The following is a 13533-nucleotide window of genomic DNA, read 5'->3' on the forward strand; positions in this document are numbered from 1 at the left end:
CGAAGTTGTTGGAATAAACAGATGAATGAGAAGTACATTGTGGGAAAGAGCAGAGTGTGATTTATTAGTCTTTTTTTACAAGACTTATTTTATGTATTACCATTTTGGGAGTGGTTGTAACCAAGATCATCATCGGCTGAGATAATTCATGAGAGGCCATAAATCGATTTTAGAATTTAAAGAGTTTACATAACCGAGAGGAGCGTTCCAAGATAACTCGTTCGGGGGAGTGAGATGGATTACCTCATCGATTCAGGAACTTTCTTCCAGAAACAGTTATTATGTGCCTCATAAGAAGAAAGTATGACCGATTACATAAGACATTTCACTCACCCTTTAGGCAGCATTCGAGCTACAACGTCATGCCGATTGTATTGGGATTCGATCGATGGATTCTGGTAGACTGGAAACTATCAATCTCATGGATGTACACGCGAAACTCTTGCGAGCTTTTATTTCATTCTCGCGTACATCTCCTTACGTGTGATTCTCTTTTATACAGTGTCATTACGTACAGAGAAATCAACCATTCTCACGGGAAGCAATCATATTTTCTAATACATATTTCTCATATGTAGCCTAGCATCAATCACGATTCTTCAGAAGTACTGAAGTAATATTATATTAAACTTCAAAAGCAAAAAGTTCTTCTGCTTCCCAATAATATCTCACCCCGTTGTGTATCAATGAGCGTTGCCTAATAAAGTCTGTCTCAAAGGGTTAATAGAATGCCGTAGCACTCTCTATAGAGCAAAGAAAAAAGGTCTCTCCTCCTAAGTTCCAATCCGACCCGGTAAAAGTGAACAGTCTGAATAAGGAACTGAACTGTTCGCGCCAATCAACCACGAGGCAAAATCGAAGAGACGTGAACGAGAGAGGTAAAAGATGGTTATTGGGAAGCGATCACGTCGAAGGCGTCTGCCTCGGAGCGTGAGTACGGTGACCTAAGGGGGATCGTTAAAGCGGGCAAGTTACGTGCCGATCGGTAACACTAGAGACGATTTGGAGCGGCATCTTCTGTACGTACACGTTCGCACACCTACGTACATTACGTACCATCGGTACGGTTGATGCGCAACGCACCAAGTTGCGCAATATTCGTGCACGGTTGCGGAGCGTGCGTTGCTCTCTATAAACCAACCCATCTATCGTGGATGATGATGACGCTAGGCGACCCCGTCCGACGCGGGATGTCAGAGGCGAAATAACCGATATAATTACAAAGAGAAACGTAATGTACGCATCTTAAATCGTTCCTTACGTCGCAATCTTCCATATCAGAAGATGCCGCTCATCCCCGTAGCGTACCGCTACTCTCGATCCTTTTTCAACTAGAACAGATGCCTCGCGTAACCTCTCTTTTTTTCTTCAAGACATCGCTGTCGTCCCTTCGCCGGTCTATATGCCTCTTATACACACGAACATCGATTCACTTTCATGTCGACCCGATTAGTCGACCTTCAGGTCCAACCGACGAGAGATGCCCGCCGATCTGTATCACCTAACTTGCGCAATCACCCCTCATCGTTCGTCTTTCACCGTAGCTCATCTTCAACCGCCCTCTCCCTCGATACTTCCTTCTTACTCTTACCATCGTTACTGTTCGCTTTTTCTTTGTTACTCCATCGTTAACCGAGTTCGCGAACTTCGCCGAGGGACGCGGCACCGGGTGTTCACCAGAGTCGATGCCGTTTCTAAGTCTTCCCCTCGTAGCTAGGTGGGAGGAAGACGATCCTCGGCCACGGATCGGTATATAAGCACGGTTGCTTCGACCTGAATCTGCACAGACCAATTATTGCCATCGTTTGGTGATACAACGTCAACTCTGTGCAACGGGTATCGTCCGGGGAGGCTCGATTTTCACAAAGATCAAATCATTTGTCAGCGAGATGAGATCGGTACGACTTCACACAATACATCCGCTTTCCCGCGTCAGGTGGCGTCATTGACGTAATTAGGATTTTTCTCGGGAACGAGCCTGGTCCAACTAGCTTTCCTAAAAAGTGTCAAGTGTTACTAGTGTTACTGCATTCTAACATAGTTTTTATTCATATTTCCAATAACAGGAACGTTTGTACTTAGTTGCATTGAACATGGCATTTTGGACCAAATATTTATTTGTACTCAGATAAGATTTTTACTTACTGCAGTAATTTCTGGTAGAAAAGCCAGATCAAAGTGAATCTGGTCCTTACTTGGTTCACTTCCGGTGAATCTCTGCGATTTACTGATAGAACCCAATGATACCAAACATGTGCGCGGGAAATCAGTGGGAGTCCATTTTGAACTTTGATAACTTAAAAATATTTTCGATTTCTCTTGACCAATTGCTTACGTACTATTCTTCACATGCATGTTTCGACAATATTAAAAATCATTCGATAAATAAACTTACAAACGCAATTTTAACAGCTCGCTGTCGCGCTACTAGTAGTCGGTACCTGTTACGCGGCCCGACTGGAGAACACTTACCTTCCTCCGGGTAATGCGGGTACCGCGGGAGGTGCAGGCTTGATTCAAGCACCAAATCGAGGAGGTCCTGGTGGTCCTGGAGGTCCCGGAGGACCCGGTAGACCAGGAGGGCCAGGTGGTCCAGGCAGTTATGGCGGCAGTGGCGGAGGGGGTGGCGCGTTCGGCGGCGGCGGCGGCGGAAGTGGCGCATACGGAGGTGGTGGCGGCGGTGGATTTGGAGGACGTAAGTACTTAATTGAATTTTAATTAAAGAAATTAATTATTTAATTTATTGAATTAAAAATATAACTCGAATTGCTTACCGAAAGACTACTTTAGTCATTTATATCGAACGAAACGATTGATCGAATTTTCAAATTTGAATTGAAAAGAGTGACATTTTATTATGTAACTGTTTGAAGATCGTTTATAGAAAGCCATTAATATTAATTTCCTCCTGATAAATTACTATAATTTGCGTAAACGGTGCAAGTCGATTATCCTTTATAATGTATGTAGTAATAACGGAGTGACCACGTATCATACGTGCCGACATGAAAGTTTATCAGAAGCAATATTACGTTTCATAGAGAAGAGATGAAATTCTCTCTGTTCACTCCATTATACATCGTTTCTGTAAACCCATAAATGACACGATTTCATCACATCGCGTGTTAGAAAAAGTGCAACATACATCAAGACGTCCACGCATTAGATCGCGAAATGAAATTACACTGTTTTTTACCACGCTAAGAGGGAGAGAAATCGCGTGATGGGAGATTCATCGTTGTTTGACTTGCACTGAAATACAGGTTGTCCCTAAACTGGTGCGGAAAATATTCTGTGTGCATAATACGATTGCAAAACATATATGATTAATGTTTGTATATTCAACATCATTTCTTTGATGACAGTAGTCTCCTCTGAACAATTTATACTTGCATATAGAATGTGTACTCTTTTGATTGTTCAACCAGTATAAAAAGTATATCATGAAAGAAAAGTGTGAACCGCGCAACATTTAATCACTGTATACCTCGTCTAATGAAGACATACCCACGAGGTCCTGGCAATCATTTGGCCCACGATTCGAATACTGTGAGAATCCGTTGCGAAAATTAAGATCACAACCTTTCTGTGTCTCCTTTTGTACAGCATCGCAAACAACCGAGTAATTAGACTCCATTCAGTTACGAATTAATCTCGGGTATGTTCGTGGATTTCACTTGGAGTGATGCAATCTGAGATTGCACGGATACGACGATCGATAAAAAGTCGATTATGCCATGTGGGATGAGACGAAGAGTATTCTGTGGAGTACCGTTTGAAAGCCTGACTAATTGCGTCTGTTAAGGATGATTGGTTATTTGCATTTGCATTCGGTCGTTCGTCACCAAATCGTTCGTGTTTCCTAATGTGGAAAGACGTAATGTCTTTCAACTTTCCTAACGCGTCCGACGTAATGGTCATCTATTTATTGATTGGCTTAGCAAGATATTAAGTTGCATAAGTTTTTCTGTCGAAAGAATCAAATTATTCAGAATATTTCAACTTTTTAAAATTCTTTTACTTTTTTTACAATGAAATCACTCGGAAAATAGAAATTCTTCTTTCCCACACGGCGAGCTAATTGCAAACGTGCGTTTTACATTTTTATGCTAAATGAATCATAGAAACGCGAGACTATCTCTCGTACGTTGTGCAACGTCGTCGACGAGAGAATGATTCGAGTGAAATTTTCACGAATCACGATTGCAATATACTTGAAATACCGTAAAGCGTGTCATCGAAAGTGGTAGCGATAGAAATGACTGTTTCAGCCGGTGGTGGCGGAGGTGGACCAAGAGGAGGTCCCGGAGGTGGCCAGGAGATACCCATCGTCTCGTTCAACAATCAGAACAGCGGGGACGGCAACTACCAGTTCAGCTACGAAACAGGAAATGGTATCAGTGCGCAGGAAACGGGTCAGCAGCAAGGTGAGATCAGGGCCAGTCACGTTTCCCAACAACGACATCCCGTGTTCCTTTTCTTCGCGGTTCGTTCGCTGCCATTTCTCGCCGTTATGAGTTCCTATCCATCATCGCGTTCGGCCTAGAATCCTTCCGTTTTACAATAGGAGTCGGATCGGTGAACGCTGGAACGCTGCAACTGATAAAACCCTCCAGTTCCTGTAACACCTTTCAAGATATCCACCTTCGTTTACTTTCTTCTTTAATTGTACAAAATCTGCAAACGATCGGTTAGGCTGTTGCATTTTGAAACGTAGAAAATCTGACCACCCTTGATACGTAAAAATCCAACCGCAACATTCTTGCGGAATGCGCGACCCACTTCTGGTTCTCGACAGAGTGGGCAGAAAGGCCGCAGGCAATCGCTCGTCCCAATTTCAACTCGCGATGAGTGATTACCGAACAATGATCGTTATTAACAAGCTGGAAAGCCGCAAAAATTTTCCCCGATATGACGTGACGCAATACGACCCAGCCTGTTACACCTGTTGCGTCAAGGGTTCGTTCGTCTTTCTCTTCGCAGGTAACGCGGAAGCGGTTAGCGGATCATACTCGTACACGGGACCCGATGGCGTGCAATACAGCGTCACTTACACGGCTGACGAACAAGGTTTCCATCCCCAAGGTGCTCATCTTCCAACACCGCCACCAATTCCGCCTGAGATTCAACGGGGAGTCGAGTTAGCGCTCGCTGCTGAAGCCAGAGGAGAGAATCAGGATACTTCCGGTGGCGGTGGAGGCGGTGGAAATGGCGGGGGTGGATATTCCGGAGGAGGCGGTTACGGTGCGTTTCGTTGGAGGATCGATGGAGACGTCATTGAAGATTCGTTCGAGTTGTTTCTGTATAATTTTAATTACATACTTGTGTTTTCTGAAAGCAGGAGGCGGCGGAAGTGGTGGTGGCGGCGGCGGAGGTGGAGGCGGCCGAGGTGGAGGTGGAGGTGGTGGCGGCTATCAAGGTCCAAATTCATACCAAACAAGCTCGGGCGGATACCGTTATTAGACGACACAGTGAAAGTCATTACACGATCAATTTTGTTCCATTACAGCAATCTCATTTAAAGGCGGACTTATGTACATAAGAAAATATCGTTTATGTAACTTTTTTATTTATATAAAATACGAGTACTTTATTTATATCGTTGTTTCTCTTCCTGTAAAATTGGATCGAAACTTTTCAAGGTGTTCAAATCGCGCACCATTTCATCATAATATGTGAAATTTCTTAGAATTAATTTCTTAATGTTCTTTATTAATAGATAAGAATTTTAATACAGCTGCATATTATATATTTTGAGAAATAAATTATATATATATGTACACATATTTGATTTGTTTTGTAGGTTTAAGCGCACAACATCGCACAAAATATAAGTCGCATACGAATACACGTCATACACGCATAATAATACTTTTATGAATTGGAATGAAATGCTTCGAAAACCTTAAAAGCGTAATTCATCAATAAGTATTTAAACAACCGCTGCTTGAGTGCTATAGTCTACCAGAGGTTCTTCGCACCTCCTTAATTCAGTTCCCCTGGCGAACTGAATGAATAGCTGTTCCAAGGTAGCCGATAAAACGGCATAATCTTCGATACAACTGTACCGTTCAGTCAGATTATTCATTGTGCTGTACATTTTTTCCCACGTCGTTCCAGAATCATTTACATGATAAGCAATTAATCCCTGGGGAATGAAGAACAAGATAACATCACCGGAAGCTTGAATGATTCATTAGGAAACGCTTTGTATTTGTCAAGAATTATTACCAAATTCTCATCTCTGATTTCACACGTTAAAGATGATTCCATAATCGATTTTATATTGCTCACATCGTCATCCGATCGGTTGGGATTTAATTTAACGTGAATATCGTAACCAGCGCCGAATCGTTGCTTCAATTCCTGGCTTGCACCAATGCAAACCAATTGACCTTTCACCATAATGACTAGCCTATTGCACAAAGCCTCGCATTCTTCCATGCTATTGCAAATATCTTTTCATGTAAGTACAGAAGTTTCGCTAATATGTATTACCGAGTCAAATAATGTACCTGTGAGAAGTAAGTATAATAGCTTGTCCCATTGCTTGGCAGGATTGAAGAATATTCCACAATGATCTCCTAGCAGCAGGGTCGACGCCCGTTGTTGGTTCATCCAACAGAACGAGAGTCGGATTTCCAATTAAAGACATTGCGATGTTCAAACGTCGTTTATTCCCACCGCTGTAAGTACCACTTGGTTGATGCATGCAAGCATTTAAATCTGAAATAATGGATACATTTCTGAACTCTGCATGAAAATTATTTAAAAATACATGAAAGATCGTGTAGCTTACTGAGACGATTGATCCATTTATTGACTTCTAAGTCCACCTTGGAACTTGGTATACCACGAAGCAAGGCAAACAATCGCAAATGATCGAATGAATTCAAAGAACTGAGTAGTGCGTCAGTTTGTGGACAATAGCCCATTTGAGCAAGGTACTGTGAAGAAAATTAATTATCAGTGAAAGTGATTAATGGTAAACAGTTCTATTAAAATTGTGTATTACATTCTTCCTATCTGTATGAATTTCTGAATTTCCTAAGTACATGATACCACTGTTTGGCATTTCTTCGCCAGTCAACATTCTAAAAGTGGTGCTCTTTCCGGCACCATTAACGCCAAGTAATCCAAAACATTCTCGTTGCTTTACTCGAAAATTGATTTCTTGTACTGCCATTAATTTTCCATAATATTTGCTTAATTCATAAACCAAGAACAAACTATCGTCATTAGTTTCTGGACTTTCGAGAGCATTCAATTTGACGGTAGGCACTGTCGTTCCTTTTTCTTTCCCACTTATTGTCCTTCCTACACCTGTGTTGTAATCATAGTCTCGCAAGAGGACATTTTTTCTTATTTTCAATTAACTCAAGGAAATAAACCTACCTTCCGGAAATACTGCATTACCATTCGTTAGCTTCTTTATTTCTAATGCTACTGTATATTTCTCCTTTTCTACCTCTTCATCTTTTATAACACAGGCATTTTTTAACTTTTGATCGAACATTTTAGCGTATAATTTGTCGATCAATCGTTCTTCTAAAATAATAAGTACAGCAAAATATATTAATGGCGTGACTGACAAATATACAACGCATTCTGTCAGGCTCATATCACTGTCTTCGTTAGAAAAATACGGAAGCTGGTTCCTACATACTCCATCTACGCAATCCAAATCTTAAAAAGAAAACATAACGAAATAATGATATGTCGTTAGAGCACATGATTAATTGGAATATAAATTCATACCACAACAAACATCCTTAAAACCCAGGCAAACTACATCTTGCAATCGTTTTGGTAATCGACGGCATCTCGCATTTTGTACAGCTACGTTGAAGAAAGATAATTGACCATGAAATAGGCTCACATGAGGTATCAGACGGAATATCCGTTTCTGTATTGCATGTAGAATCCTCAAACGGTCAAAACTATGTACCACTTCGTGCAGAAGATATTGAAACAAAACTAGAATAGAAAATAGATGATCATTTTAAGTGTTCTTAGGATTAAATATAAGTATAACTTACCAAATCCAACAGGTACAAGACTCAATATGGTTACCACAGTATTTCTTGATTTATTGACAAAACTAAAGATGTATGTTATAAATAAAGAATTAATGCCAAATAATACTAATAATAGTATCATAATCACTGAAAAGAAAAAGTTCGAGTTAAGTTGAATTTTTAATAGATATAATCAGTTTTTAGTATCAGCTTACGTGTTTCTGTGCGGTAATACAGGCGGATATCTAAGATAATATCCATGATATAAAAGCCTAGCATGATAATAACTATAGACATTGTGAGAATTAAAAAATCGAAAGAAAACATCGTGCCCCAGTATGAGAAAGACGTGACTCCCGTCATTCTTTGAAGCTGCTTTACTTTAGTTTCCATTTCTTGAAAAGGATGGATAACAAAAAGTGCTACAGTAGGGAAGAAGAAACTACAAAACACCAATACTCGTGACAATGATTCCGCTTCTGGCATTAATATTGTTGCAGACAAAGGGTTTGGTAACTGCTGGCTTGAAACACGGATAGAGTATTCGTCACCAGCAAAACGTTTGATTAACGCGTTCGATAACAGATTCACAGTTAATGGTACACTGTGAACCGCAATACCAGAATAAAAAGCATTAGCGAGTATGGCGGCATTATCGTCGGAAACATTAAATTCTGCGGAAACGATATAATTGTTACGATATGAGGCAATATCTTGAACAGCATGATCCAATAAAGCTGAAAGAATAGTTTGATTTCAATTTTTTACATTAAGTTTTACAATTTTCCAAAACAAAATATAGTTGTTGTAGTTACCTTGTGAAACACTTGTATTTTGCTGTACTTCTTCTGCAAATCCACCAAAATAATCTACTGAATCTTTATAATGCATACCACATTTTTCAACTTTAGACGAATATAGAGCTTTAGGATGTCTATACATATCAAGTTCAAGTGGAAATACATCCGTCGAATCGCGAGGCGTATTATAGCTCAAAGCCATTAATACGACCGATAAAATTGGTAAAAACAGCTAAAAAATATAGAATCATAAGTAAAACAATAATAGATTAATAATAATCTACTTCTAATCTTAATACATACTGTCAACAATGTATGGGTTATATTTTTTTTAGTGTAAGTTAATTTTTTATGATACAGTGCCAAAATTGTTTGCATACACAAGGACCATCCTTGTACTTTTTGCAATGGGGAATAGAATATTTCATTTAAATGTTTTTCTTTCTCTTCTTTCTTAATCACTCTAAAAAATAAAATAAATACTTTTTTTTACAAATTTCATTAGACAATGATTAAATGTACTTTAAAAGTCGCATACTTTAAAAATACTTCTTCCAAAGTAATAAGTGATACGCTGATCCCAGTAACACCCAATTTCTTTTTCTGATTTTCGATTTTATCTAGAATTTGTGGTAATGTCTCAGTGTTTGGTACACTTAAAACAATCTTTTCACTGTCCACATTTATTTGTTGTGTTCTTGCATCGAACTTATTTATAACTTTTTCTGAATTACACCATGACTTAGTTGATAAAGTGACTTCTAAATGACCATAGCCTAAAATTAAACAATACCTTATATGTATATACATATGTATAGTATACAGGGTCTGGCCGAATAACATATAGGAGCGGACACCACGTAATTACGTGGTTGTTACTTGGCCGGACCTTGTACATATATCGCTCTATAATAAATGTACCAACCATATTGCTTTTTTAAAAACATGGTTGTACCATAACATTTTAATCGTCCTCCGTGTACAATAGCAACTCTGTCCCCAAGTATGTCAGCTTCTTCCATGTTGTGTGTACTAATCAAAATTGTTTTCTTTCCTCTTATTTTCTACAGAAAATTGAATAAGTTTTTTACATTTATGTAAATCAATTATTAATTGCTCTGCATAAAGAAAAATTCCCTTACTAATATAACATCCCAGATATCTCTTCTAGTTTCAGGATCCATTCCTGATGTTGGTTCATCCAAAATTATAATCTAAATGAGATATTACCGAAATAAAAATATTGTTTATTCGATAAAACAAGTTCAATTTGCATTGATGTTAGTATATTCTTACACTAGCATCCCCGACGAGAGCCATCCCAAGACACAGTCTTCTCTTTTGCCCTCCGGATAATGTACTTGGAAGAACGTTCCTTTTTTCATTCAATTTTAATTTATCAAGGAGCATATTAATATTTTGTCGAATTTCTTTCCTCGTTTTATTTATACCTTTCAACTAAAATTTCCATATGTAATTACTTTAGATCATTATCTATAGTAATACTGTAGTACCGCGATACTATACTTACTAGACCGAAAAATTCCAATTGTTCGAACACACTCAAATCAGGAAAAACCATATTTTCTTGTGGACATAATCCTAGATCATTTCTAATAACTTCTAAATGTTTTGAAATATTTTTGCCATTTATAAGAACCTTTCCTTCAGTAGGACTTATTACACCTAATGAAAAATATATATTAAAAGACATCGATATAAGGTACTTTTTTTTTATAAACAGAATTTGTACCTGTTAAAATGGACATAAGCGTAGTTTTCCCAGCTCCATTATGTCCTAATAAAGCTGTTATTTGTCCTTTATATAAATCGACTGAAATACCTTTCAATGCATGGACTGCCTATTATAAAATAATTGCAAATATAGTTATAAAACTTAAATAATAAAATTATTCAAACTTACCGATTTTCGAAAACAGCTAGTATTATATGTTTTCTTAAGATTACGGATCTGAATTCCAGGATTAAGTGCACCTTTTGTTACAGGTTCAAAGTTTTCATTATCTTCTTTATCATACTCAAAATCTTCCATGTCCTCATCAAGATATACTTTATTTTTCCTCAAATACTACAAAATTATACAAGTGTTCTGCATTATGTATTGCGTATGTATAGTGTATCTCAAGAAATATAATGTATTTTGGAGTATTAAACAATTTACCTTTAGAAAATAAAATGGCTTTTTACGTACTCCGTATTTTCCTGGGAATATAGCATTGATGTATAATGCTAAGGAAAAGTGTAACAAAGTACCCAACAGGGAAAAAAGTAATATATATCCAACACATCCACCAATATTATATTGCGTTTCCCCCGCAATAAACATATTTGACCACTGAATACCGATTACTAAAAATCGGGACATATTTAATGTTCAAATAACATACATAATTATATTCAAATATTAATAGCGCAGAAATATTTTTACATACATTGAGTTTCATATGCATTGACTTCTTCCAGGAATCTATACAAAAATATATTTGGAAACAATATTCCCAAATACGGTATTATCGAAAATACTCCTACTTTTACTAAATTTCCATGAAGTGAGAAAGAAGCAGTGTAAATAACTGATAGTGTAGTTATTACGAAACGCGCTGCAAGAACAATTATAATCGTGTTTCATAACTACATATTATTTTTTACAACTTATTCAGAAATAAAACTTACGTTTTGAAAAATATGCAGCAACATGCATACCAAATGATATTAAATGGGCAATATGTACTGTAAATATTAGCCAAAATATAAAAGTGTTGCTATGATACAAATATGGATCTACATTTCCAGAGAAAGTATTTTTAAATAATATTATTATTGGAACTATATAAAAAATACTGAAGAATATGCCAGTAATTAACCAACTTAGTAGATTTTGGTAATGTTTTACTCCATTCATTGCCATTAAAACCTACACATATTTAAACAATATATAATTACTGTAGAAGTTCGTTGTGTTATAGTTTATAACATACTTACATTTACTCCAATATATTTTTCTTTTGTTGCATAATTTGTTTCTATACATAGTGGAATTAAAAATGCAATGACTGCAAACATACATATTCCCACTCTTAGTACTATATCTGACTCATCTATTTTAACATATGGAGGATATGGCATTCTTTGTATAGACACCTAAAATATACATACATAATAAATATAAACTATCAGCAAGAAGTGAACTTAATAATATGTATTTTATAATACCATTCTTCCAATCATGGAATGTGATGTTTGATTTATAAAAGAATCATCAACACACATTTGCAATTGTACAAATGGTACAACATTAAAATATATTGTAGACTGATCAAATGTGTTTTGGAACAATGTTTTTGGAATATCTATGGGATGCCTGATTTTGTATTTTATGGCAGTTGTATTGTATTGTTCAAACACAAGAGCTAAAACTTCAACAGCAGGAGCTTCAGCTTGTAGAATTGTATAAGCATTAATCATATCATCTTCAGATGAAAATCCAGCTACACCTATTTAATACAAATATATAGCTTTAAATATTAACAAAACAGCATAACATGCTACATTAATGATTGTAATAATTACTTTCTTGTGGCAATCCCAAACACATTCTGGTGTTATGCACAATATTCTTTGTATACGAATTCTGTGGCACAAAGTATAAAAATGTCAAATCCCTGTTTATCAAAGTCAATTCATCTTTGGTGTATATAGGATAATAGGTACTTTCATTAATCACTCTAGGTGGTTGTACACTAAAATCTCTCACAGCTTGTATCAATACAAACAAAGCAATAGGTATCAAACATTGTATAAATATTGTTGTCTTCCAATGTCTGCATCGTATTAATAAATTTTTATATAAAAGTAAAGCAAAAGTCCTCATGTTATTTGCCATTTTGATCTTCTGATGTTATTAAATTTAATTAAGGACTTCTATGACTTTGCATAATCAATGTATATATGCTTTGTATATGCAAACTGATAAGTTACAGAATGCCATTGAAAGTTCATAAAAGTACAATGAATATATTATAAACATTGATCTATGAATCAACATGTATATATTCTACTAGAATATAATATGTGCTAAACACGTAACCCTGACAACCAAATTATAATGTAAACTCTTTTACACATTCATTTGTGGAGCCTTGATTACATATAATTAGAATTTCTATAAGCATTTATGTTTAATTTCTTCATGATTGTCATAATAATTTTCTCTGAAAACCAAAGTTCAATTATTACAGAATAATGTCAATATAAGAATACACCAAATTTGTATGAAATTAAATTCAATACTCAAAAAGATAAATGTTTTACTAATATTCAGAGGATATTATAGTATTTTAAAATATGTACATACCTGAGGTACAGATAAATATTTATTAGCTCTGTATTAAAGAATTTATAAAAATAATATTCTACACATTTTTACACTTCATGTATTCTTATCAAAAATGTATTCGTTTAATTACTTAACGTTACAGTGCTTAAAACACGTCGCACTTGACAGTACTTACTACTGTCACAATGCAACTATAACGTCATATAACGAGTTTTCGTTCATTTTGCGCATGTTAACTGTTGGATTGACTCGAATATGTTTAGTCTGGGCAAGTGCATTGTAGCACCAAGCTGCATATGCAGTGGTCTTATAATTATTATACTCTTCAACCTGGGACATTATCAGTTGATTCCCCTAT

The 13533-nt window shown here is 36.5% G+C and overlaps 2 protein-coding genes across 2 annotated transcripts; one reads left to right on the top strand and one right to left on the bottom strand.

Annotated features, from left to right (window-relative positions):
- Positions 1-1855: 1855 nt before the first annotated feature.
- LOC114874045 (pupal cuticle protein 20-like) lies at positions 1856-5463 on the top strand. Its single transcript, XM_029182953.1, has 5 exons — positions 1856-1898; positions 2413-2695; positions 4272-4427; positions 4984-5238; positions 5342-5463. The coding sequence occupies exons 1-5, from the start codon at positions 1890-1892 to the stop codon at positions 5461-5463; spliced, it is 825 nt and encodes a 274-aa protein (XP_029038786.1). The 5' UTR covers positions 1856-1889.
- A 232-nt stretch (positions 5464-5695) lies between these two features.
- LOC114874050 (retinal-specific phospholipid-transporting ATPase ABCA4-like) lies at positions 5696-13381 on the bottom strand. Its single transcript, XM_029182963.2, has 25 exons — positions 13194-13381; positions 12410-13050; positions 12053-12333; positions 11822-11980; positions 11513-11753; positions 11272-11439; positions 11001-11188; positions 10743-10907; positions 10572-10680; positions 10350-10504; positions 10115-10276; positions 9961-10032; positions 9744-9882; positions 9357-9594; positions 9122-9281; positions 8834-9050; positions 8234-8755; positions 8040-8165; positions 7759-7977; positions 7396-7686; positions 7016-7323; positions 6800-6947; positions 6516-6726; positions 6232-6445; positions 5696-6148 (listed from the first exon to the last, which is right to left on the bottom strand). The coding sequence occupies exons 2-25, from the start codon at positions 12720-12722 to the stop codon at positions 5933-5935; spliced, it is 5022 nt and encodes a 1673-aa protein (XP_029038796.2). The 5' UTR covers positions 12723-13050; positions 13194-13381; the 3' UTR covers positions 5696-5932.
- Positions 13382-13533: the final 152 nt, after the last annotated feature.

Source organism: Osmia bicornis, chromosome 7 (assembly GCF_907164935.1).
Source record: "Osmia bicornis bicornis chromosome 7, iOsmBic2.1, whole genome shotgun sequence".
Taxonomy (NCBI): domain Eukaryota; kingdom Metazoa; phylum Arthropoda; class Insecta; order Hymenoptera; family Megachilidae; genus Osmia; species Osmia bicornis.

What these genes read in the sequence shown, in the direction of transcription:
- LOC114874045 (XM_029182953.1), top strand. An exon ending in CGGCGGTGGATTTGGAGGAC is followed by an intron (nt 2,696 to 4,271) that starts GTAAGTACTTAA and finishes TGACTGTTTCAG; the next exon opens with CCGGTGGTGGCGGAGGTGGA. An exon ending in GGAAACGGGTCAGCAGCAAG is followed by an intron (nt 4,428 to 4,983) that starts GTGAGATCAGGG and finishes TTCTCTTCGCAG; the next exon opens with GTAACGCGGAAGCGGTTAGC.
- LOC114874050 (XM_029182963.2), bottom strand. Translation starts at nt 12,722, where the DNA reads ATGGCAAATAACATGAGGACTTTTGCTTTACTTTTATATAAAAATTTA. An exon ending in TCTTGTACCTGTTGGATTTG is followed by an intron (nt 7,978 to 8,039) that starts GTAAGTTATACT and finishes TTTCTATTCTAG; the next exon opens with TTTTGTTTCAATATCTTCTG. An exon ending in ATTATACTTACTTCTCACAG is followed by an intron (nt 6,446 to 6,515) that starts GTACATTATTTG and finishes TATTTGCAATAG; the next exon opens with CATGGAAGAATGCGAGGCTT.